Genomic DNA, 22,861 nt, shown 5'->3' with positions numbered 1-22,861 from the left:
GTTTGCCTAGTGGTAGCACCGGCCCTGATGTCACCCTCCCAGTGTTGCCGATTAACAACTGTTACATAGGAAACATGAGTCCACAATATGGTTTAGCAATGAGAACTTTATTTTATTGCTGTCATTCAATGCTGAGACCCCACCACTGTGCCTGTCCTTGTTGGAGAGACCCCCACACAATTCTCATCTTGATGAGACAGTAGAAAAAGATACATAAGAATGAATGAACATAAAGGGAAAGAATAGAAGCCTGCAGTGGTTGTATGTGGGTACTACATCTGTCGAAAGTCAGGGATCCTAGATAGATTACCAACAAAAGATGGTGGTGGTGGCGGTGGTGGTGGGGAGACTAGTCCACCACAGCTCTACACTACAACAAGAAAAATGTGCAATAAATTATAAACCAGAGAAGACCTTTTTTTGTAAAAAGTGAAAACAAAAGCAGATCACACCAAAGCACCTAAAAGTAGAATCTACCAGCTGGGTGGAGTGACCCTTTTGAACTTCTTATGAAACATCACCAGAATCTGATGTTGGGGTGATGAGTTTTCTGGTGGGAAGTTAGTGCTCCTTTGAGTTTAAAACATTTGCCACATTCTGAACAGGAATGCGGCCTGTCACTGGTGTGACTTTTCAAGTGCCTATCGCAGTTCCCTTTATCCGAGAAGCACTTTCCGCACACAGAACAGATAAAAGGCTTCTCTCCAGTGTGGACTCTGTGATGTCTACTGAGTTGCGCTCTATCGGTAAAAGACTTTCCACACTCAGAACACGTGAAGGGCTTTTCCCTGGTGTGTGCTTTCTTGTGAAGAAGAAGTTCTTGGTTGGTCACAAAGGACTTCCTGCACTCAGAACAGGAGTAGGGTTTCTGCTCATAGTGGACTTTCTGATGGGCAGTGAGTTGTGATCTAAGGCCGAAAGATGCTTCACACTTCAAACAGTTGTAGGGCTTTTCACCAGCATGAAGTTTCTTATGTTCCATCAGGCCATGATGCGTCATGTACTTTTTTTTGCAATCTGGGCAAGAATAGATCTCCTTGCCGGCATGCACGAACTGATGAAGTTGGAGATCTCTTTTTGTTTTAAAACCTTTCCCACACTCTGAACATGGAAAAAGAATCTCGACTTTGTATTGTTTGGTTATGTTTATTGTGTTGTGGACAGACTCTGATAAAAGCATCTCATTCTCTCTCTTTGTAACTGTATCCACAAAATTAGAAGGTTCCCCAGGATTAGAAGGATCTAGTGGTCCATTTGCACTGTGACAGCTTGGTGGGATATTTGGAATAAAAGTTTTGGATTCTTCACAACTAAAGGAATCTGTTGATCTATCCAAATGGTCAAATTTGTGATGTATATATTGGGTAAATTGTCTTACCCCTGGAGAATATGGAGCTATGCCATTATTTTCATTACAATCTCGAGACAAGGAAAGATGTCCTCCTGAAATATTCCAGTCATCACCCCTGCCTGTTGGAAAGATGTTTTAAATAAATGACAACAGCATGTTAATTTTCATGTTCTGCAAGCAGAAGTCATGTACGTCATGTCATGTCATGTATGATGGTTCACATGTTAACTGTTCCCAAGAGATCTGGCACAAAATTAGGTAAAACAATTATACCAACACAAGGATAGAAATCAGATAAGATATGGTAAAAGAGTATGGCCTTTCATATGGTGTACAGTATCTCCTCCTCATTTGTTGGGAACATCACATTATATTGAGGAATAGTGATGGAACTCACATATGGTGTACAGTATCTCCTTCTCATTTGTTGGGAACATGACGTTATATTGAGGAATGGAGATGAACCTTTCATATGGTGTACAGTATCTCCTCCTCATTTGTTGGGAACATGACGTTATATTGAGGAATGGAGATGGACCTTTCATATGGTGTACAGTATCTCCTCCTCATTTGTTGGGAACATGACGTTATATTGAGGAATGGAGATGGACCTTTCATATGGTGTACAGTATCTCCTCCTCATTTGTTGGGAACATAACATTATATTGAGGAATGGAGATGAACCTTTCATATGGTGTACAGTATCTCCTCCTCATTTGTTGGGAACATGACGTTATATTGAGGAATGGAGATGGACCTTTCATATGGTGTACAGTATCTCCTCCTCATTTGTTGGGAACATGACGTTATATTGAGGAATGGAGATGGACCTTTCATATTGTGCACAGCCACTGCTCATGTTTGTTGGGAACACAATATTATACAGAGGAACAGAGATGGACCTTTCATTTAGTGCAAATGATCACCTCTCCATTTTTGAGATTTTAGAATATTTAGAAAAATACACAGATTATATTCTTCGTATGGTGTACAGTATTTCCATCTCATTTGTCAGGAAAATTAAGTGGTGTAGTTACATTGATGATGTACTTATGGACAACAATAGAAACATTTCCATCCTACAGAATGAGGATGTTATATAGATCGAAAGTACTATCCCTACTTGACAAAATTTAAACTAATTATGAACTTCGGTCAACTTAGTAAAAAAGTTTGAAAATAAAATTGTCAACTTTATAAATCCTGTATTATAGTCTCTATTTGGTGGTCCTCCATTTATAACCAAGTCTCCTCTTACTTAATGGTATGACAGTCTGGTTTGTCACATTCAGTCAGTTTGCATACCTTATACTTGATACAAATGTGAAGTAAAATAAAAAAGTGTAGTGCTGCATTTTATGCATATAATACTTACCTGTGTTGATATCTCTAGAAGATTCCTCCCTGGCAATTGTCCCCATCATTTCTCCTTCTTTCATAGACAGCTGGTTTCCTCTCTCATACGTCTCGTCTTCCTCTTTAACCTCAATTTTCATATCAATGACTTCTACCGCCTTAGATCACAAAAATTATTATCAGCACTATTATCCTAAGACTACATAGAAGAACATATTCTAACACAGTTTAATGTCGATGTTGATATCTATGCCCTCAGTGATCTACCTGATGATGGTGAAGGGTGGTGTGATCTTCCTGTGTGGAATCCCGGGAATACAGAGGACGGAGACATCTCTCTGGTGGGTTCCCATTACTGGATCCATCTGTAGGAAACACACACACTGACTGAATACATTGTTTCTATGTGTTTATCAGATGATGGGGGATCTAGGTGGAGCCTCCGTACTGCTCTCTCCTTTACAATAAAGTCTCCTCTTACCCGGTGATGTGAGGGGCGGCTGATTCTCCATCATGACATCCTTGTGTTCGTCCAAATACTTCTCCATCACGCTACTCTCTTCCTCCTCTTGTTTTATCTCTTTTGTAATATTAATATTAAAATTGCTCCAGCTTCTACTCTGAATATAAATGTAACACAAAATAGTAAAAATGCAGCTAATGTGCAGATCATAATCTAACTACCACTGACTGTTAATGCTCTACCTGATGATGGTGGGGGATGGTGTGATCTTCCTGTGTGGAATCCCGGGAATACAGAGGACGGGGACATGGTGGGTTCCCATTACTGGATCCATCTGTAGGAAACACACACACTGACTGAATACATTGTTTCTATGTATTATTTGGGTGATGGAAAATCTAGGTGGACCCTCCATACTGATCGCCCCTCTCTCTTTATATTAGTCTCCCCTTACCCGGTGATGTGAGGGGCGGCTGGTTCTTCATCATGATATCCTTGTAGAGATCCTTATGTCCATCTAAATACTCCTTCATTACACCATCTTCTTTTAACTCTTTTTTAATAGTAATATTAAAATTGCTCCTGCTTCCAATCTAAATGTTAAAGTAACACAAAATAGAAAAATGCAGCTAATGTACAGATCATAATGAAGCGATCAGTGATTATTGATCTTGTACCTGATCATGGTGAGGGGTGGTGTGGTCTTCCTGTGTGGAATCCCAGGAATGCAGAAGACATCTCTCTGGTGGGTTCCCATTACTGGATCCATCTGTAGGAAACACACACACTGACTGAATACATTGTTTCTATGTGTTTATCAGATGATGGGGATCTAGGGAGACTCTTCGTACTGCTCTCTTCTTTATAATAAAGTCTCCTTTTATCTAGTGAGGTGCGGTATCTAGGTGGTGCCGATTTGGTGGTGGACAATCTAAGGCTCTCCAAAACTAGCAATTGGCACAATGTTGGTTATTAACACTAGTGCTCAGTTCTTGTGAGCAATCTAGGAGTAGAAAAACAGAGCAATGCAGAAAAGAAGGGGTGACCTAATATAGGGCCAATACCAGAGCAAGTTCGGGAGGCAACAGACCAAAAACTGTCTCTTTTTTGGTGATTATACCTCACCTGTTTCCTTCTCTAATTCGATTCCTTCCATGTTACATGGCCAATTACCCCTCACATCTTCCTCCTCTTCTTCATTTGTATATTCCACTTTGACAGAGTTGACATTTGGACCTTCCAGTTCGGGATAAGAAGGATGGAAAACCTGACACACACAATGATACAGTCACCATCCAGACACATCCCTTTGGATAACGTCCCAGAATTCCCAGCATCACTCACCTCTCCCATTAGGAGGTCAGTGATCTTCTTGGTAACTTCTAGGATCTTCTTTTCATTGTTTCTCTCTGGAGACAGTAAGGAACATAGAGGAACTGTAGTGGGATCCGGTCCATCTCCCAATGTCTTTTTTGCAACTATGTTATCCTGTAGAGAGAGAGTAGAAGTTATCTATACTTTTCAAAACCAGATAACTAAACAACCCAACTTTCTACCATTATGGTCCCTCCCTGTGCTAATCTTGTAACAACCTATTTGGGGGTCCTACTTACAGTGTGATGGATGGTGTGCAGTCATTAAAAAAGGACTTCCGTGGGTGAATTCTTGATTTAAACTGGGCACAGTGCGATCATGGAGGTCAAACTGCCTAACCAATTAATAATGACCTACAAGACATAAGAGCCGATGTATTGTGCAAGGCTGGATAAGATATAGCGTCAACACACTGACAAGCTTCTTTCGAAGTGAGAAGCTCTTCTTTATTGCATGATCACATAGATAAAGTTTCGGGAGTGCGCAGGGATCCTTCATCAAGTATGTGATTACATCATGCTTGATGAAGGGTCCCCTGCACGGTCCCAAAACGTTGTTTATGCGACCTAATACTTGTTATACACCATTGGTCTCCAAACTGCGGCTCGGGGGCAGATGCAGCGATTTGCTTGTCGTTATCCGGCCCTTGGAGCACTTTTCCTTCCACTGATACAAGACACTTTTCCTTCCACTGATACAAGACACTATTCCTTCCACTGACACCAACAATGGCGCATAATTTCTGCTACTGACACCAATGATGGGGCTCAATTCCTCCCACTGACACCAACAATGGGGCACTATTCCTCCTAGACACCAACAACGGGGCACTATTCCTACCAGACTCCAAAAACTGGGGCACTATTCTTCCTAGATGCCAACAACGGGCACTTATCTTCCTAGATAACCAACAACTGGGGCACTATTCCTCCTAGACACCAACAATGGGTCACTATTCCTCCCACTGACCCCAGGACAATTTCTACTCCCACTGGCCACAGTCCAGTCCCCCTAAAGCCTGAAGGACAGTAGACTGGCCCTTTGTTTAGAAAGTTTGAAGACCCCTGATATACACAGTAACTATATGTCTTTACGGGTTGATTCCAGTATGATGTTTGAAAAGGATAAGCTTGGGTTTGGTCTGGACCCGTGGGGGCACTATTCCTCCCACTGACACCAAGGATGGGGCATTATTCCTCTCACTGACTCCAAGGATAGGGCACTATTTCTCCCACTGACTCCAAGGATGGGGCACTATTTCTTCCATTGATACCAACGATGGGGCACTATTCCCCCCACTGACACCAATGACTGGGCACATTTCCTCCCACTGACACCAACAATGGGGCACATTTCCCCCCCACTGAAACCAATTATGGGGCACTTTTCCTCCAACTGATGCCAGGAAAATTTATATTCCCCTAGGCACAGTCCGCCCCTCCCCCCCCCCAAATCTGAAAGGCAGTAAACTGGCCATTTGTTTAGAAAGTTTAGAAAGGATGTCTTTACCGTATGGTTGATTCCAGTATGGTGTGTGAAAAGGATAAGCTTGGGTTCGGTCTGGGCTTGGAGGTTAGCGGTATTGCCGGTTCAATAGGCTTCGGGCAGGAGATTCCCCACCCCGCAGCTGCACATAATAAAAGGGTGGGGATGGTTGTGACATCATTGACCTAATATGACCACGTAACCAATTTTGGACAATATATTTGTCCTGTTATGGCCATATTAGGTCAATGATGTCACAACCATCCCCACCCCTTTATTATGTGCAGCTGCGGGGTGGGGAATCTCCCACCAGTGAGGATGCAATCAGCTTCCCCCAATTTCGGATGGACTGGGTTCTGAGTTTTGATCCAGCCATCAGTAGAACTCAATTAGCTGCAATAGGCAGTGGATGAGGGTGTCTACATGCCTTGGTCGTGACCCATTAAGCACCACAAACGCACACAGTTGTGATGCGTCTATCTGGAAAAATATATAGCTCTTTAGAGGACTGGTAGATTTAGATGCACGTCTAAATCTACACAAACACAAATTCTGTAAAAAAAATGTTTAACCAGTTGTTTTAAATTGCTGCACTTTTAAAATGATGTAATTTCTTGTTTTAAAAAAAATATATAATAATAATAACAAGTATAATTTTTTATATATATATATATATATATATATATATATATATATATATATATATATATATATATATATAGATAGATAGATAGATAGATAGATAGATAGATAGATAGATAGATAGAGCTCAATAAAAATCTACTAAAATTTTGTAAACAAAAAATGCATTAACTTTTCCTGGTAATATGTCATTAAAATAAAAGTGTAGGAAATGAATAAATGTATTAATTTTTCGCAGGCAGGTATCATTAAAAAAATAAAAATGTTCCTGATGCAACTCTTGCACAAATACCAGCATAAATACTAAATACCCATAATAAATAAATAAATACCTGCAATAAATGGAAAAAAAAAATTATATTATATATATGCATAATAAAGAAGTATCGATAATAGCCAAATACCTGTAATAAATAAATACCCATTATAAATAAATAAATAGCTGTAATAAATAAATACCCACAATACAAATAATCCTGAAATGAATAAACAATAAGTAAATAAATACCTGAAATAAATAAATACCCGTAATAAAAAAAAATATCTGTAATAAATAAAAATCCATAATAACTAAATACCTGTAATAAATGAATACCCATTATAGATAAATACCTGCAATAAATAAAAAGCCCACAATAACAAAAATTCTATAATGAATAAATTATTAGTAAATAAATATCCATTATAAATAAATAAATACCTGTAATAAAAAAAATGTAATATCTGTAAGGCTGCTTTCACACTGGGGCGGTATTCAGGCGTTACAGCGCTAAAAATAGTGCCTGAAAAAAAACGGCCCCTTTAACTCCAGTGTGAAAGCCGGAGGGCTTTCACACTGGAGCGATGCGCTGGCAGGACGGTGAAAAAAGTCCTGCCAGCCGCATCTTTGGAGCGGTGAAGGAGCGGTGTATTCACCGCTCCTAAACCGCTCCTACCCATTGAAATCAATGGGACACCGCGGCAATACCGCCGGCATAGCAGCGCTTTGCGGCGCTTTGCGGGCGGGTTTAACCCTTTTTCGGCCGCTAGCGGGGGTTAAAACCACCCCGCTAGCGCCCGCAGACCGCCGCTAAAACGACGGTAAAGCGCCGCTAAAAATAGCGGCGCTTTACCGCCGACGCCACTCCCGCCCCAGTGTAAGGCTGGGTTCACACCATAGCGATGCGGGAACGCCGCGAATCCGCTGCGTTTTCCCGCATCGCATGCCTCCCGCCGGCAATTCACACTGCCCTATGCGGACTGCTGGGAGTGTCAATGAAATGTTAATGACACCCCCAGATCCGTCCGCATATCGCAGTGCGATCTGCACACTTGCACAGGAATCGGATCGCATGGTGTGAACACCCATGCGATCCGATTCTGCTGCGGACCAAAAAAAGGGTCCCGTGCGAGTTTGCGGCGGGTGCGATGCGAGTTCAGCCATACTATCTGTATGGCTGAACTCGCATCGCTACAGAGATCCGATGTGATTTGCACTGCAGTGCGGTGCGAATCACATCCGGATCTCCCACCCGCAGCAGTGTGAACCCAGCCTGAAAGCAGCCTAATAAATAAATAAATACCCATAATAAATAAATGCCTGTAATAAATACCCACAATAAAAAATAGATAAATGTCTGTAATAAAATAAATACCCATAATAAATAAATACCTTTAATAAATAAATATCTGTAATAAATCTATACCTGTAATAAATAAATATCTGTTATAAACGCCTGCAATAAATAAATATCTGTAATACCCATAATAAACAAATAAATGACTGTTAATAAATAAATAATTAGTAATTTTTACGCATCGTCAGATATATACCCCAAAATAAAGGGCGACAAAGTCTTCCGCATACGTGTGAATTTTATGTAGCATTTCGGAACGGTAATCCTCTGAGCGAACATCTGCGATTTAATTTCGTAAAGCTCCTCTCACCCTTTTGACACCCAAAATCACTGTACATTTTTTTTGTTAAGTAGGCACGTATCGGCAATAAATAAATAAATAAATAAACATGTTGGCGGTGCTCCCAGAATCCTCCTCACCTCCCCGGTCAGCAGGTAGATGATCTCCAGGGTGAGCCGTAATATCCTCTCCGTCAGGTCGGTGCAGTTTGCCTCCATTGCTCGCACTCTGTTCAACTCACTTCCAATACTGTGCCCATCCCCCAAATGGTTCCATTGCTCTCACTCTGTTTGCAGACTCAACTCACTCCCAGTATACATAGTGCCCATCCCCCAACGCACAGCATCATGGGTAAAAGCTGTTTTGTTACAGCCCAGCAGACCTGGAGGCACTGTTCATTAAATAATGCTAAAAACTGAGATGAACTATCCAAGTACACCAAAGATTTCATGTTGTCCGAGAGCAGGATACAATTTCTAATATTTTATTTTATCTTTTTTTTTGTGATTTTTTTTTTTTTTTTTAGCTCTTGTGTCTGCACTTCTGGGCTACAATAAAATGGCTGACACCATTGAGATATATATATATATATATATTTTTTTTTTTATTAAAATGAATCATTTGGTTTTTTTTTACATAAAAAAAAAAAAATGTAGTTGTTACAGAGATCCATGTGATCATAGAGATAATCAACATTGTCCGTATTAGCAAAAGTAGGCATACAACAATATGCAGAACATGGATACATATGTGAGAGCCTATTATTTATTAAGTCGCCACCACCTTCGGACGAAAGAGGTTTATCTGCTACTTTTCCCCTGGAGCAAAGAGATGGCAAAACAATAGTTTATAGTTAGATAATAAATCTCAATTGTGCAGGCGATAGAAATAAGGGAATTTCAAACATGCACCTCATGAAGTCATGAAATAAACATAGAATTCATATACATAAAATCAAAGCATTTTTATTACAATTCATATTAAACTCCCCCAAAAAAAGTAGGATCATAGAGTTGTATATATGAGAAAACTCAAAACCATCCCATCACGATATTAGTCACGAGTAGTCTACGCATTTCATGGCTATTTTGCTTCCTCGGGACTAAGGATGTGTTCTCATATACAATTGTGCTCATAAGTTTGCATATGATTTCTTGGCCATTTATGAATAAGTATGAGTATGAATAACACAAAAACTTTTCTAGCACTCGTGGTTAGTGTTTGGCTGAAGTCATTTATTATCAATCAACTGTGTTTACTCTTTTTAAATCATAATGGAAACAGAAACTACCCAAATGACCCTGATCAAAAGTTTACATACCCCAGTTCTTAATACCGTGTATTGCCCCCTTTAAAATCAATGACAGGTTGAAGTGTTTTGTAGTATTTGTGGATGAGGCTCTTTATCTTCTCAGATGGTAAAGCTGCCCATTCCTCTTGGCAAAAGCCTCCAGTTCCTGTAAATTCTTGGGCTATCTTGCATGAACTGCACATTTGAGATCTCCCCAGAGTGGATCAATGATATTGAGGTCAAGAGACTGAGATGGCCACTCCAGAACCTTCACTTCACTGCTGTAGCCAATGACAGATCAACTTGGCCTTGTGTTTTGGATCATTGTCATGTTGGAATGTCCAAGTTCGTCCCTTGCACAGCTTCTTGGCTGTTGAATGCAAACGTTCCTCCAGTTTTGATTTTTGACCAAATTTCCTGTGCCTTTGTAGCTCACGCATCCCCAAAACATCAGCGATCCACCTCCGTGTTTCTCAGTAGGAATGGTGGACCTTTCATCATAGCTCTTGTTGACTCCTCTCCAAATGTAGCGTTTATGGTTGTTGCCAAAAAGACACATGGTCTCACATTGGTCTCATTACTCAAAATTAATTTGTGTCAGAAGGTTTGAGGCTTGTCTCTGTGCTGTTTGGCGTATTGTAAGCGGGATACTTTGTGGCTTTTGCATAGTAATGGCTTTCTTCTGGTGACTTGACCATGCACTCCATCTTTCTTCAAGTTCCTCCTTATTGTGCATCTTGAAACAGCCACACCACATGTTTTCAGAGAGTCCTGTATTACACCTGAAGTTATTTGTGGGTTTTTCTTTGCATCCCGAAGAATTTCCCTGGCAGTTGTGGCTGAAATTTTAGTTGGTTTACCTGGCCGTGATTTGGTTTCAACAGAACCACTAATTTAATTTTCCACTTCTTGATTATTATTATTATTATTATTATACAGGATTTATATAGTGCCAACAGTTTGCGCATCGCTTTACAACATGAGGGCAGACAGTACACTTACAATACAAATCAATATAGGAGGGACTAGAGGGCCCTGCTCGTTAGAGCTTACAATCTAGAAGGGAGGGTCAAGTTGAAACAAAAAAGGTAATAACTGTGGGGGATGAGCTGATGGAGAGAATGAAAATACAGTTGTTAGGTGTGGGTAGGATAGGCTTCTCTGAAGAGAAGGGTTTTCAGGGATCGCCTAAAAGCTAATAAATAAGGAGATAGGCGGACAGATTGGGGTAGGGCATTCCATAGGATTGGAGAGGCTTTGGAAAAGTCCTGGAGGCGAGCATGGGAGGAGGTGATGATGGAGCTAGAGAGCAGGAGGTCTTGAGCGGAACGAAGAGAACGAGTGGGTTGATATTTAGAGACTAAGCTAGTGATGTAGCTGGGGGCAGAGTTGTGGATGGCTTTGTACGTAGTTGTTAGTATTTTGAATTTAATTCTTTGGCTGAGAGAAAGCCAGTGGAGGGATTGGCAGAGAGGAGTAGCAGGCAGAGCGATTGGTAAGGTGGATGAGTCTGGCAGCGGCATTCATGATGGATTGAAGAGGTGATAGACTATGTAGAGGTAAGCCAATGAGAAGGGAGTTGCAGTAGTCGAAGTGAGAGATGACCAGCGAGTGAATTAAGAGCTTTGTTGTGTCATTGGTTAGAAAGGGGCGTATTTTGGAGATGTTGCGGAGGTTGAGGCGGCAGGATTTGCACAGTGATTGGATGTGTTGCTTGAAGGAGAGGTCAGAGTCCAGGACTACACCTAGAACCTTGGCGTGTGGGGATGGGCTTATGGTTGTGCCATCAATTTTGATAGTGAGATCAGGGGAAGGGGCATATGAGGGAGCAAAAATTACAAATTCGGTTTTGGATAGATTGAGTTTGAGGAAGTGGTGTGACATCCAGACTGATATATCTGATAGTAAATTAGTTATACGCGAGGAGACAGAGGGGTAGAGAAATAGATTTGGGTATCATTAACGTAGAGGTGGTATTGGAAGCCATGGGAGGCTATCAGCTGACCCAGGGAGGAGGTGTAGATTGAAAATAGGAGCGGTCCAAGAACAGAACCTTGGGGGACCCCAACAGAGAAAGGAAGAGGAGAGGAGGAAGTAGAGTTGTAAGAAATGGTAAAGGTGCGGTTGGATAAGTAGGAAGAGAACCAGCAAAGAGTACAGTCACAGAGACCAAAGGTGTGGAGTTTTTTGAGGAGGAGGGGGTGGTCAACCATGTCAAAGGCAGCAGAGAGGTCCAGGAGTAGGAGTACCAAATAATGTCGATTGGTTTTGGCCGTTAGTAGATCGTTTGTTAGTTTTAAGAGAGCAGTTTCTGTGGAGTGTTGAGGACGAAATCCAGACTGAAGGGGATGTAGAAGGCTATTATCAGCGAAGTGGACGCTCAGTCGGTTGTAGACCTGACGTTCAAGGAGTTTGGATAAGAAGGGGAGCAAGGAGATGGGGCGTAGGTTGTTAGGATTGGATGGGTCCAGTGAGGGCTTTTTAAGCATGGGTCTGACAAGTGCATGTTTTAGAGAGTTGGGGAAGATGCCAGAAGAGAGGGAGAGATTGAAGATGTGGGTTAGAGAGTGTAGTATAGAGCCAGAGGGTGAACGTAGCATTTGTGAGGGAACAGGATCCAGAGGGCAGGTGGTAAGGTGGACATTACCAAGTAGTTTAGCAACTTCATCTATAGTGGTGGGGTGAAAGAGGGAAGTAATGATTGTGCCTGTGGCCATGAAGTGTAAAGCGTGGAGGGTATCAGAACAGTAGAGATCTCTGCGCGAATTGTATCAATCTTCTGTTTGAAGTGATTGGCAATCTCCTGGGCAGTGAGTGAGTTGGCGGGTGGAGGCGGTGGAGGACGAAGTATAGAGTTGAAGGTAGAGAAGAGTTGATGGGGACGGGATGATAAGTTGCTAATGAGAGTGATAAAATAGGTCTGCTTGGCAGAGAGGAGGCTGGAATTGTATTTTTCATTAGAGTTTGAACACTGCTGATTAGCATTCTAAATTCCTTAGATATCTTTTTATATCTCTTTCCTGTTTTATACAGTTCAACTACCTTTTCCCGCAGATTCTTTGACAATTCTTTTGCTTTCCCATGACTCATAATCCAGAAACGTCAGTGCAGCACTGGATGAGAGATGCAAGGGTCTGTCAGGGGTCCAGAAACTCATTGACCTTTTATACACACACACTAATTACATGCAAACAGATCACAGGTAAGGTTGGTTACCTTTAGTAGCCATTCAAACCCCTTTGTGTCAATTTGTGTGCATGTTATTAGGCCAAAATCACCAGGGCATGTAAACTTTTAATCAGGGGCATTTGGGTAGTTTCTGTTGTCATTATGATTTAAAAAGAGTAAACACAGTTGATTGATAATAAATGGCTTCAGCCAAACACTAGCCATGAGTGAAAGAAATGTTTTTGTGTTATTCACATTCTCTGAAAAATGGCCAAGAAATCATGAATTATGTAAACTTATGAGCACAACTGTAGATTCTTCTCACAGTAGTATCTGTCCATCTATAAAGTTGAGTGTATATGACAGAATAAATCTCAGCCTCAAGGTACATAGTCTGCTGTCACCTCTGTATAATATGTTCCCAGGAGGGGGGAATAGAGATAAGGACCTCTAGGTATGGGGACAGTTATGGCCAGAGCAGATCCACAGCTGACCTAATAAGAGAGTCAGGGAGAAGGTGAGAAGAAGTATGTTAGCAGAGTGAAGAAGATGGGGGAGATGGGGGGGGGGGGGGTCTGAACAATGTGTGGGGAAGGGAATAGCCCCTTTGGATCGCCATAACCTAGTAGAGCCATCTGAAGGATCTTCAAGCAATTAAGTTCACGTTAGCGTGGGGAATTCCTCTGAGAGCATAGAATCCAGCCAACAGGACCATGTTTTCCGGCACTGTTCTTCCTATTGGTTCCATTCTGCTATAAGTCCTTGTTTAAGATCTACAGTATCTATAATACAAGGGTTCTTCAAAAAGTTAGATATAAAAAAGTGCGGAAACTTTTTGAAGACTCCTCGTATCATGTAACATACTCTCTTTAACATTCCAAGTCAGTATCTTCACATGGCATTTTTCACCACAGGAAATTCCATCGCCTAAACAGAAGCTCGGATCAGGAGGTTGCCGCAACACCAACAATTTCATCATTGGTCATTATGAAATACAGTATGGTTACTCCCCTGTGCATATGGTAGCATATAGTCTAATAGCACCTCTACAGCTACATGAGTGTTCCACAACCCTCCTCTCCGTATACAGACTGCAATACAGGTTAACAGTCCAAATATCTGCCGAATCCTTCACTTTAGTTTTGAATAAACTGGAAAATGACCAAGACCATTGTGTGATTCATTCTCCGTGACTGGCTACTGTTATCATCAGTTTCTCCTTCCCCATGAGGAGCTCCAGTATGCTCTGACAGCCTCCGGCCAACAGAATAGATCAACCTTTTACCCCAGAGGAAACCTCAAAATTATTTTCCAGTCCTGGGAAACCCCTGCTAATACCAACTCATTGTCGGTCAGTTGAAAAAATACCCCTTACCTTAGAGGCTAGCGGTAAGAATATTACATATATTGGTGGTCAGTGGCAAAAATGCCCCTTTTTCCCTTACAGTGGTGGTCAGAATGCCATCCTTATAGACAGCTGAAAAGATCATTGGTGTCATGCAGTGACGTTGGCTCTGGAACTATGGTGGTATCATCAACTTGGAGGTCCATCATCCACAACTCAATGAACCCCTAGCAACCTAAAGGACCCCTGGTTGAGAATGGCTGGGCTAGATACCTGGGATCTAATGTTCTTCTTTAGCTCTGTCAGAATGTCTATGGAAGTGCTCATTTATCCAGGTCATGATATATCTAGTGGTAGTTAGCCATATTCAACTAGACTTGTTCTGTAATGTTGAAGACGTTTCCTAGTTTGTCCAAGCCACTTCTTAATTTCTGAATCAGAGGTTTGGAGAAGCCACAAAACGTCTTCAACATTACAGTCCAAGTCCTATTGAATGTGACCAACAACTACTATCTATTCTGTCAGATTTTTCAGCAGATATTTGACCTCGGACAGAATAAGAATAGAACAGAATAGAATAGAAAATAAAAGACTAGATAAGAATAGAAATAAAAAGAATAGACTATAAAATAAAGGAATAGGATAGATTAGAAAGAAATAGAACACAGCAGGATAGAATATAAAATAAAGGAATAGAACAGAATAGAATAAAATAAAACAGAGACAAATATAAAAGAATATAATATAAGAATAGAAATAAACAGAATAGAATATAAAATAAAGGAACAGGATAGAATACAATGGAAAATAAAAGAATAAAATAAAGGATTAGGATAGATGATAAAAGAATAGAAAAGAATACAATAAAATAAAGAGAATAGAATAGAACATAAAAATAGAATAGAATAAAATAGGACAAATATAGCCATCTTTCCAAATTCTAGTTGATTCGAAAATAACAAATATACTAAACTAATCCAAATATACGAAACAAATTCCGAAAGCGAATGATTCCAACATAACGAATATGACGAAACAAAGTTAATTAACTTAACGAAAGAATACGAGACGAAACCAAACAAATTTTTCCATTGTGCGTACCTCTACTTGACCATCTGTTTGTTGGAGACATTTTCTAGTTTGTCCAAGCCAGTTCTTCTCTTCTAAATCACGGGTTTGGAGAAGCTATAAAACGCCTTGAATTGAATGGGACTATCACTAGATATTCTGTCAGTATGTGCAGCAGATACTTGACCTTCCTTTTGCTTAAAAAACCTACAACCTTCTCCAAAGGCCAAGTTCCAATAAGTCACCTCTGTAGTGTTGTTGATGAAAAACAAGCAATAGTGACTAGTGATAACTGTACATAAAAAACACAAGGCCATGCTATGATTCACCAATGAGAACTTTATTTTATGAATGGCTTGAGATGTCTTAGGAATGAAGGACAGTCTCCTGTCCATGGGACATTTCCCCTCTATTTCTGTCTGGATGACGCAACTACGAGAGAGAGGGAAATCTCCTCAATGGGAAAACAGGGAAGGGCAGAAAGTTAGAGTTTAAACTATTTGAGTAGGCCGACCTTTCAAACTGCCTAATTCTGATCACACAATTGTTCTACATGACGATTCAAGCTATGAAACACCAAGGTTTTACTGCGGCTTCGGGGTTTGTGTGTTCTCTGGTGGAAAATTAGTGTCGCTTTTTGGGCAAAACATTTCCAGCACTCTGGGCAGGAAAAAGGCTTTTCGCCGGTGTGAACTCTTAAATGCTTATCACGATTTGCTTTACTGGAGAAGCATCTGCCGCACTCGGAACAGGGAAAAGGCTTTTCACCGGTGTGGACCCTATGGTGTGTTTTGAGTTGCGACTTGAGGCTGAAGGATTTTCCGCACTCAGTACAGGAAAAGGGCTTTTCTCCAGTGTGGGTTCTCTCGTGTCGGACAAGTTCTTGTTTTTTTATAAAGGCCCTCTTGCACTCGTAACACGAAAATGGCTTGTGGTCTGAGTGAACTCTCTGATGGGCAGTAAGTTGGGATTTCTGAGTGAAAGACTTTCCACACTCGGAACACGAGAAGGGCTTTTCCCCGGTGTGAATTCTCTGGTGTGCAACCAGGTCACAGTTTTTTATGTATGATTTTTTGCAGTCTGGGCAAGAATAGATTTTTTTACCGGCATGGTCCCTCTGATGGACATGGAGTTCATATTTTTTATTGAAACCTTTTCCACACTCAGAGCATGGAAACAGAAACTCGGCTTTATGATTTTTTGGGTTCTGGTCTGGTGCTTGAGAACGTTGTACCATGATATTTTCTTCATTGTAGTCTGGAGATGAAATAAGACATCCCTCTAAGGTATTCCAGGCATCGTATGCACCTATTGAAAAGGATTGTTTGGTTAATAATAGCAGCATGTTCATTGCTGGTGGTGTAGGTACATTGATGACATTCTTAAGAACAATAATTTTATAACTTATCATAGACAGGAGATGTGTTCTATATCGATTAAACTATTGATTTTTTTCTCTTTGAAACATAAAACGAATAACAAAATTAAGACTTTTCCAAGTTAGCCTAGCCAATTGTTTACAAATACAAGATCATTCTTAAGTTTCTGGTCTACCATTTACAATTGAGTCCCCTTTTACAGGATCCTGTGGTATGAGGACACTGCACACCGCCAGCTCAGCGTGTGGTACTATGTGAAAATGGCCTCAGCCTAGGCTCTTCCCCTTGTCTCTGTCATGTTTTGCCCCACCCATGGGGCTTTACGATTAAGCCCTAGGCAGAGCAAAACGCATCAGTGGTTTGGCATAGCGGGAGCTGAGGCCATTTTCACATAGTACCACATGCTGAGCTGGTGGTGTGCAGTGTCCTCTATACCATAGGGCTTGGTGCTATCTGGATAAGCTGTGGGGATGGCCATGCCCTTATCTAGTTGTGGATTACTGGAGCTACAGTGTTGAAGGGCACTTAGATCAGCACCGCAGGTTGCTGAGGGTTTCTGAGGGAGTCCTTTTACTGGATGGTGTGAAGGTCTACTGATACTTTCTCTTTGTTGGTCAATCTGCATCCCTATACTTACCCATACTATTATCTAGACAAGATTCCTCCTTAGTAAGTGTCACCATCATTTCAGCTTCCTTCAAAGATGGTTGCTCGGCGCTCACATATGTCTCATTTTCTTCTTTCACTTCAATTTTTATACCGATCACTTCTTTCCCCTAAAATCAGAAAATAATTGTGAGCATTATTATTCAAAATCTTAATGGAAGGTTAGAATCTAATACAGTTTAGAGCTTGAGTTTGACATGCTCAGTCTCAGCCACCTGATCATGGTAAGGGATGGTGTGAACTTCCTGTGTGGAATCTTGAGAATACAGGGGACAGGGACATCTCTCTGGTGGGTTCCCATTACTAGATCCATCTGTGGGAAATGCACATATTTGCTGATCTTAAATACATTGTTTCTATGCATTTATGAGATGAGGTCCAGTAGGATCCTCCATACTGTTCTCTCCCTTACAATAAAGTCTCTTCTTACCCGGTGATGTGAATGTCGGCTGATTCTCCATCATGGCGTCCTTGTAGAGAGCCTTGTGTCCTTCTAAAAAATTCTTAATTAATCCATCCTCCTCTTCTTTTATCTCTTTTATAATATTAAAATTTCTTCTGCCCTGAATGTCAACAAAATGCTAAATGCAGCCAACAGTATATGCAGCTATTGTGCAGATCATAATGTAACTTTTAATGATTGTCAGTCTAATACCTGACCATGGTGAGAAATGCTAAGATCTTCTTGCACAGAACACAGAGGACGGGGACAGCTCTCCGGTGGGTTTCTGTTACTGGATCCATCTGTAGGAAACACACACACTGACTGAATACGTTGTTTCTTTGATTATTACTAGATGGTTGTAACTCCATACTGCTCTCTCCTTTACAATATGGTCTACTCTCACCTGGAGGTGTGATGGGGGGTTGGTTCTCCTTCATGACATCCTTGTAGAGATGCTTGTGTCCTTCTAAATACTCCCACTCCTCCATGGAGAAATAGACAGTGACATCCTGACACCTTATAGGAACCTGACACACACAATGATACAGTCACCATCCAGACACATCCCTTGTCTGACACTGGATAATGTCCCAGAATCCCCAGCACTGCTCACCTCTCTTGTCAGCAGCTCAATGATCTTCTTTGTGACTTCTAGAATCTTTTTTTCGTTATTTCTATCAGATATCAGGGAAGAGGGCGAAGGAACCATACAGGGGTTTTGTCCATTCTCAGATATCATTTTCACAACCGTATAACCCTATAGGAGGTGAGGTATCACAATCATGAAGTACCAGAAGTTATTCAATAAACTTAAACTGACTAGGCATGACTTTCTAATTAAAACAACATTACCGACCAAATGTGGAAATGGGTGAAATCTGCATAATCATTGTTCACAATCAGTCAAAATATCTACATTTTTCCACAGGAAAAGGCCCTCTTTGCCCACAATGAGTCAGGAGATCTCCATTTTCCAGAAGGAAAATACTCTCATTGTCTATAAGTCAAGCGATTTCCATCTTCCAGCAGTAAAAGGCCCTTATGGTCCACAATAGGTCGAGACCTCCATCTTCCAGCAGGAAGAGGTCCCCACTGTCCCCAATGAGGCCAGAGATCTCCATCTTCCAGCAGGAAGAGGTCACTGTTATTCCCAATGAGTCAAGATAACTCCATCTTCCAGCAGGAAAAAGCCCCAATATCCACAATGAGTCAAGATCTCAATCTTTCAGTAAGAAGAGGTCCCCACTGTCCACACTGAGTTGAGATCTCTATCTTCCAGCTGGAAGAGTTCCCCATTGTCCACAATGTGTCGAGATCTACATCTTCCAGCAGGAAGAGGTCCCCATTGTCCACAAGTTCAGAGATCTTAATTTTCTGCCAGGAAAAGACCCTCAATGTCTACAAGAAGTCAAAAAATCTCCATCTTCGATCAGGATTAGGCACTTTTTGTCTAAATGAGTTTATAGGTTTCCATCTTCCAGTGGGAAAAAGCCCTGGTTGTCAACAATAAGTCAAAAGATCTCAATATTTCTGCAGGAAAAGACCACAAGGAATCAAGAGAGCTCCATCTTCCAGCAAGAAAAGGCCCTCATTGTCCGTAATGAGTCAGAAATCTCTATCTTTCAGTAGAAAGAGGTCCCCATTGTTCACAATGAGTTGGGATCTCCATCTTCCAGCAGGAAGATTTCTCCACTGTCCACAATGAGTCCAGAGATCTACATTTTCTGTCAGGAAAAGGCCCTCATTGTTTACAAGAAGTTGAAACTAGATCTCCATTTTTCATCAGGATTTAGCCCTCTGTCTACAATGAGTCTAGAGATCTCCAATGAGGGCCTTTTCCCACTGGAAGATGGCGCTCTCTTGACTCATTGTACATAACAAGTGCCTTTTCCTGCCGAGAGATGGACATCTCTGGCCTCATTGTGGATAATGAAGACCTCCTTCTGCTGGAATATGCATTTGTACTCATTGTGGACAATAGGAACCTCTTCCTGGGTAGCACTCTCGCCTAGCAGTAAAAAGGGTCGCTGGTTCAAATTCCAACCACGACAATACCTGCCTATAATTTGCATGTTCTCCCTGTGCCTGCGTTGGTTTCCTCCCACACTCCAAAGACATGCTGGTAGGTTAATTGGCTTCTGTCCAAAATTGGCCCTAGTATATGAATGGGAACCTTCAATTGTGGGCTCTTTGAGGGTAGGGACTGATCTGAGTGTACAATGTACAGGAATAGGGGCAATTGTGGACACTCACTCAGGTGGAACTGGATGGACTGGTGTCTTTATTCAACCTTACTAATTGTTTTTCTTAGTTTAGTGGGCCTTGTGGTGACACCCACCAGAAAATATTGTATTGGACACCCTGATCATTATTGTATCTTGTGGATTTCCTGAATCAATGTTTCTTTAAATTCTCTGAAAATTTCCATCTTTCAGCAGGAAGAGATCCTCGTTTTCCCCAATGAGTCAAGAGAGCTCCATCTTCCAGTGGCAAAAACCCTCATTATCCACAATGTGCCCAGAGATTTCAATCTTCTTCCAGGACAAGGTTTATGTGTATAAAAAGTCTCAATCTTCCAGAAAGAAAAGGCTTTTCCTAGAAAGCTAAAGGTGAGAGAAACGCCAACAGATGGCAGTATAGTTTGTTTCTATTGGGACATTTATGGCCAATTTAGAGTCACCCGTAGACATGAAGCTTACCAAGTTGGCCTACAGATAGCCATGGTCTCCACAGAAGTCCTTGTTGTGACACCAGGTGAGCGAAGTATGAGGGGCTTTACAATATAAGCTAAGTGGGTTGTCACCCAGGCGTAGGCTGATGAGCTAATTAGAGATAAATATTCTAATACATAGGGGATGAGAGGAGATTGTGGGCAAGTGGTACCTAGACACAATGCAATGCTCATATTTAAATCTAAATGTAAACAAATTCTATTTTGTCTGCAGGAAAAAAAAAGTGGTTTATTTATAATATAGTGGCAGAAAAAAAACTGTAAATTAATATTTGGTTGTGTAGTAATAGCCGTAAAATGGTCCTCACCTCTCCGGTCAGCAGGTAGAGGATCTCCAGGGTGAGCTGCAGGATCTGCTCAGTGAGGGGGTTACTATTCTTCTCCATAGCTCACACTTCTGTGTGCCTCCTCCAACACTCAGCATTATGGGTAAGAGGAAGGCTCTCCAGTGATTGGTTCTCAACAGCCATTTTGTTGTAGCCCACCCTAGGAAGCATTGTTCACAATTCAATAGAAATCAATCTGGAGAGAATCTGCCAAAGATTAACCCAGACTGGGAGCAGATCGGAGATCCTACATGAACCCAACTCCAGCTCCTCCACATTCACTGTACAGAATTACACAGCAAACATTCTCAGCAGACTCAACTCTTTAATGCCCCCCCCTCCCATCCTCCTTACATTAAACCTTTACTGCCCCCCCCCACCATATTAACCCTTTACTGCCCTCGCCTCACGTTACTGTACATTAACCTCTTACTGCCCTTTCCTCCCACCCACCATACATTACCCTTTACCGCCCTTTCCTCCCATCCACCATACATTATTCTGTCATTCCTTTTAGTATGTCCCCATACATTACCCTTTACTGCCCTTTCCTCCCATCTGCCTTACATTAACCCCTTAGTACCCATCTTCCATCCATTGTACATTAACCCTTTACTGCCCCCTCCCATCCACTCCACATTCACTGTACAGAATTACACAGCAAACATTCTCAGCAGACTCAACTCTTTAATGCCCCCCCCTCCCATCCTCCTTACATTAAACCTTTACTGCCCCCCCCCCCCACCATATTAACCCTTTACTGCCCTCGCCTCACGTTACTGTACATTAACCTCTTACTGCCCTTTCCTCCCATCCACCGTACATTACCCTTTACTGCCCTTTCCTCCCATCCACCGTACATTACCCTTTACTGCCCTTTCCTCCCATCCACCGTACATTAACCATACACTGCCCCCTCCCATCCACCATACATTAACCCCTTAGTGACCTTCCATCCACCAGACATTAACCCCATACCTGCCCTCTCCTCACATCTACTGTACATTAACCCTTTACTGCCCCCTCTCATCCACCGTCTTCCTTTCTCTGTATATTGGACATTTACTGTTCCTTCCCCCTCTAAATATATTTAACCCTTTTCACTTCCCCATTCACTTAACAATAACTCTTTCTGGGTTTGTTAGCCCTACACATTAACCCCACCACACATTAACCCTTCACTGCCCTTGCCTTTTCTCTGATTACCCCTTTATTACCCTCCCTCTAAGGACATTAATCCTTTGCTACCCTCCTGTTCTCCGCACATTAACCCTTCGGTGTCCCCTCCCTTTATCCCAAAATTACAAATATTACCGTGACCCCGGTGAGAGCAATCCATGTTGTAGTGATGGGGACTGAATAGCCCTTTTCCCAGAATGATGACCCTTGATGGTACAACATATTGACACTAACATATACAATCTGATTAAAGGGGAATAAACCGATATGGTGCAATCAGTTTGTAATGTGTGTGACCAGATTATCCCTATAAAGTTATAAAAAAATAAAAATAAATAAAAAAAAAACAAAAAAAAACCACACACACACACACACACAGCAATTCAAACCTTTTATTTAGTTATAAAAATTAAAAAATACGAACTGCACACAACCATCCAAGTGTTCATCTGAGTTTTTAAATCATAGACCATTCTATTTCCGTTTCTGTTCATTCCTCCCCAAGTTGGTGACGGGTGGATGATCCCTTTACGCTGCGAACAGATTGGGTGGGGCTGAGGCGGGACCCGGGTGGTATGTGACTGCTCATTCATTAACCAATGGGCAGGCTGGAAAGGTAATACAGGGGAACTTCATATCCTGAATAGTGGTATCAACTTCCTGAATCACAAGACTGGCTGAACAGAATCACAAATA

The 22,861-nt window shown here is 41.4% G+C and overlaps 2 protein-coding genes across 4 annotated transcripts in view; both read right to left on the bottom strand.

Moving 5' to 3' along the window:
- LOC143956261 (uncharacterized) overlaps positions 1-9,001 on the bottom strand; it is a 51,706-nt gene extending 42,705 nt beyond the window's left edge. Inside the window, exons 1-9 of one of the 3 annotated variants that reach the window (XM_077466464.1) lie at positions 8,708-8,896; positions 4,784-4,897; positions 4,515-4,658; positions 4,296-4,437; positions 3,848-3,939; positions 3,625-3,763; positions 2,975-3,072; positions 2,727-2,865; positions 87-1,470 (exon numbers count right to left, since the gene is read on the bottom strand). In XM_077466464.1, the coding sequence (XP_077322590.1) occupies positions 518-1,470; positions 2,727-2,865; positions 2,975-3,072; positions 3,625-3,763; positions 3,848-3,939; positions 4,296-4,437; positions 4,515-4,523 (1,572 nt within the window). In that variant the 5' untranslated portion in view covers positions 4,524-4,658; positions 4,784-4,897; positions 8,708-8,896 and the 3' untranslated portion in view covers positions 87-517. Of the gene's footprint in view, positions 1-86; positions 1,471-2,726; positions 2,866-2,974; positions 3,073-3,624; positions 3,764-3,847; positions 3,940-4,295; positions 4,438-4,514; positions 4,659-4,783; positions 4,898-8,707 lie in introns of those variants that run through there. The other 2 variants (XM_077466463.1, XM_077466467.1) reach the window with 2 other exon arrangements.
- Positions 1-21,331, bottom strand: part of LOC143955220 (uncharacterized) — an 86,190-nt gene extending 64,859 nt beyond the window's left edge. Inside the window, exons 1-8 of the mRNA XM_077465303.1 lie at positions 20,969-21,331; positions 18,543-18,686; positions 18,333-18,456; positions 18,140-18,228; positions 17,915-18,047; positions 17,700-17,797; positions 17,456-17,594; positions 15,969-16,747 (exon numbers count right to left, since the gene is read on the bottom strand). Of these exons, the coding sequence (XP_077321429.1) occupies positions 15,969-16,747; positions 17,456-17,594; positions 17,700-17,797; positions 17,915-18,047; positions 18,140-18,228; positions 18,333-18,456; positions 18,543-18,686; positions 20,969-21,046 (1,584 nt within the window). The 5' untranslated portion in view covers positions 21,047-21,331. The remainder of the gene's footprint in view (positions 1-15,968; positions 16,748-17,455; positions 17,595-17,699; positions 17,798-17,914; positions 18,048-18,139; positions 18,229-18,332; positions 18,457-18,542; positions 18,687-20,968) is intronic.
- Between the last annotated feature and the right edge of the window lie 1,530 nt (positions 21,332-22,861).

Source organism: Lithobates pipiens, unplaced genomic scaffold, assembly GCF_037356315.1.
Source record: "Lithobates pipiens isolate NorthernLeopardFrog02 unplaced genomic scaffold, aLitPip1_a1.2 Scaffold_35, whole genome shotgun sequence".
Taxonomy (NCBI): Eukaryota; Metazoa; Chordata; class Amphibia; order Anura; family Ranidae; genus Lithobates; species Lithobates pipiens.
This window is presented reverse-complemented; position numbering and strand designations above follow the sequence as displayed.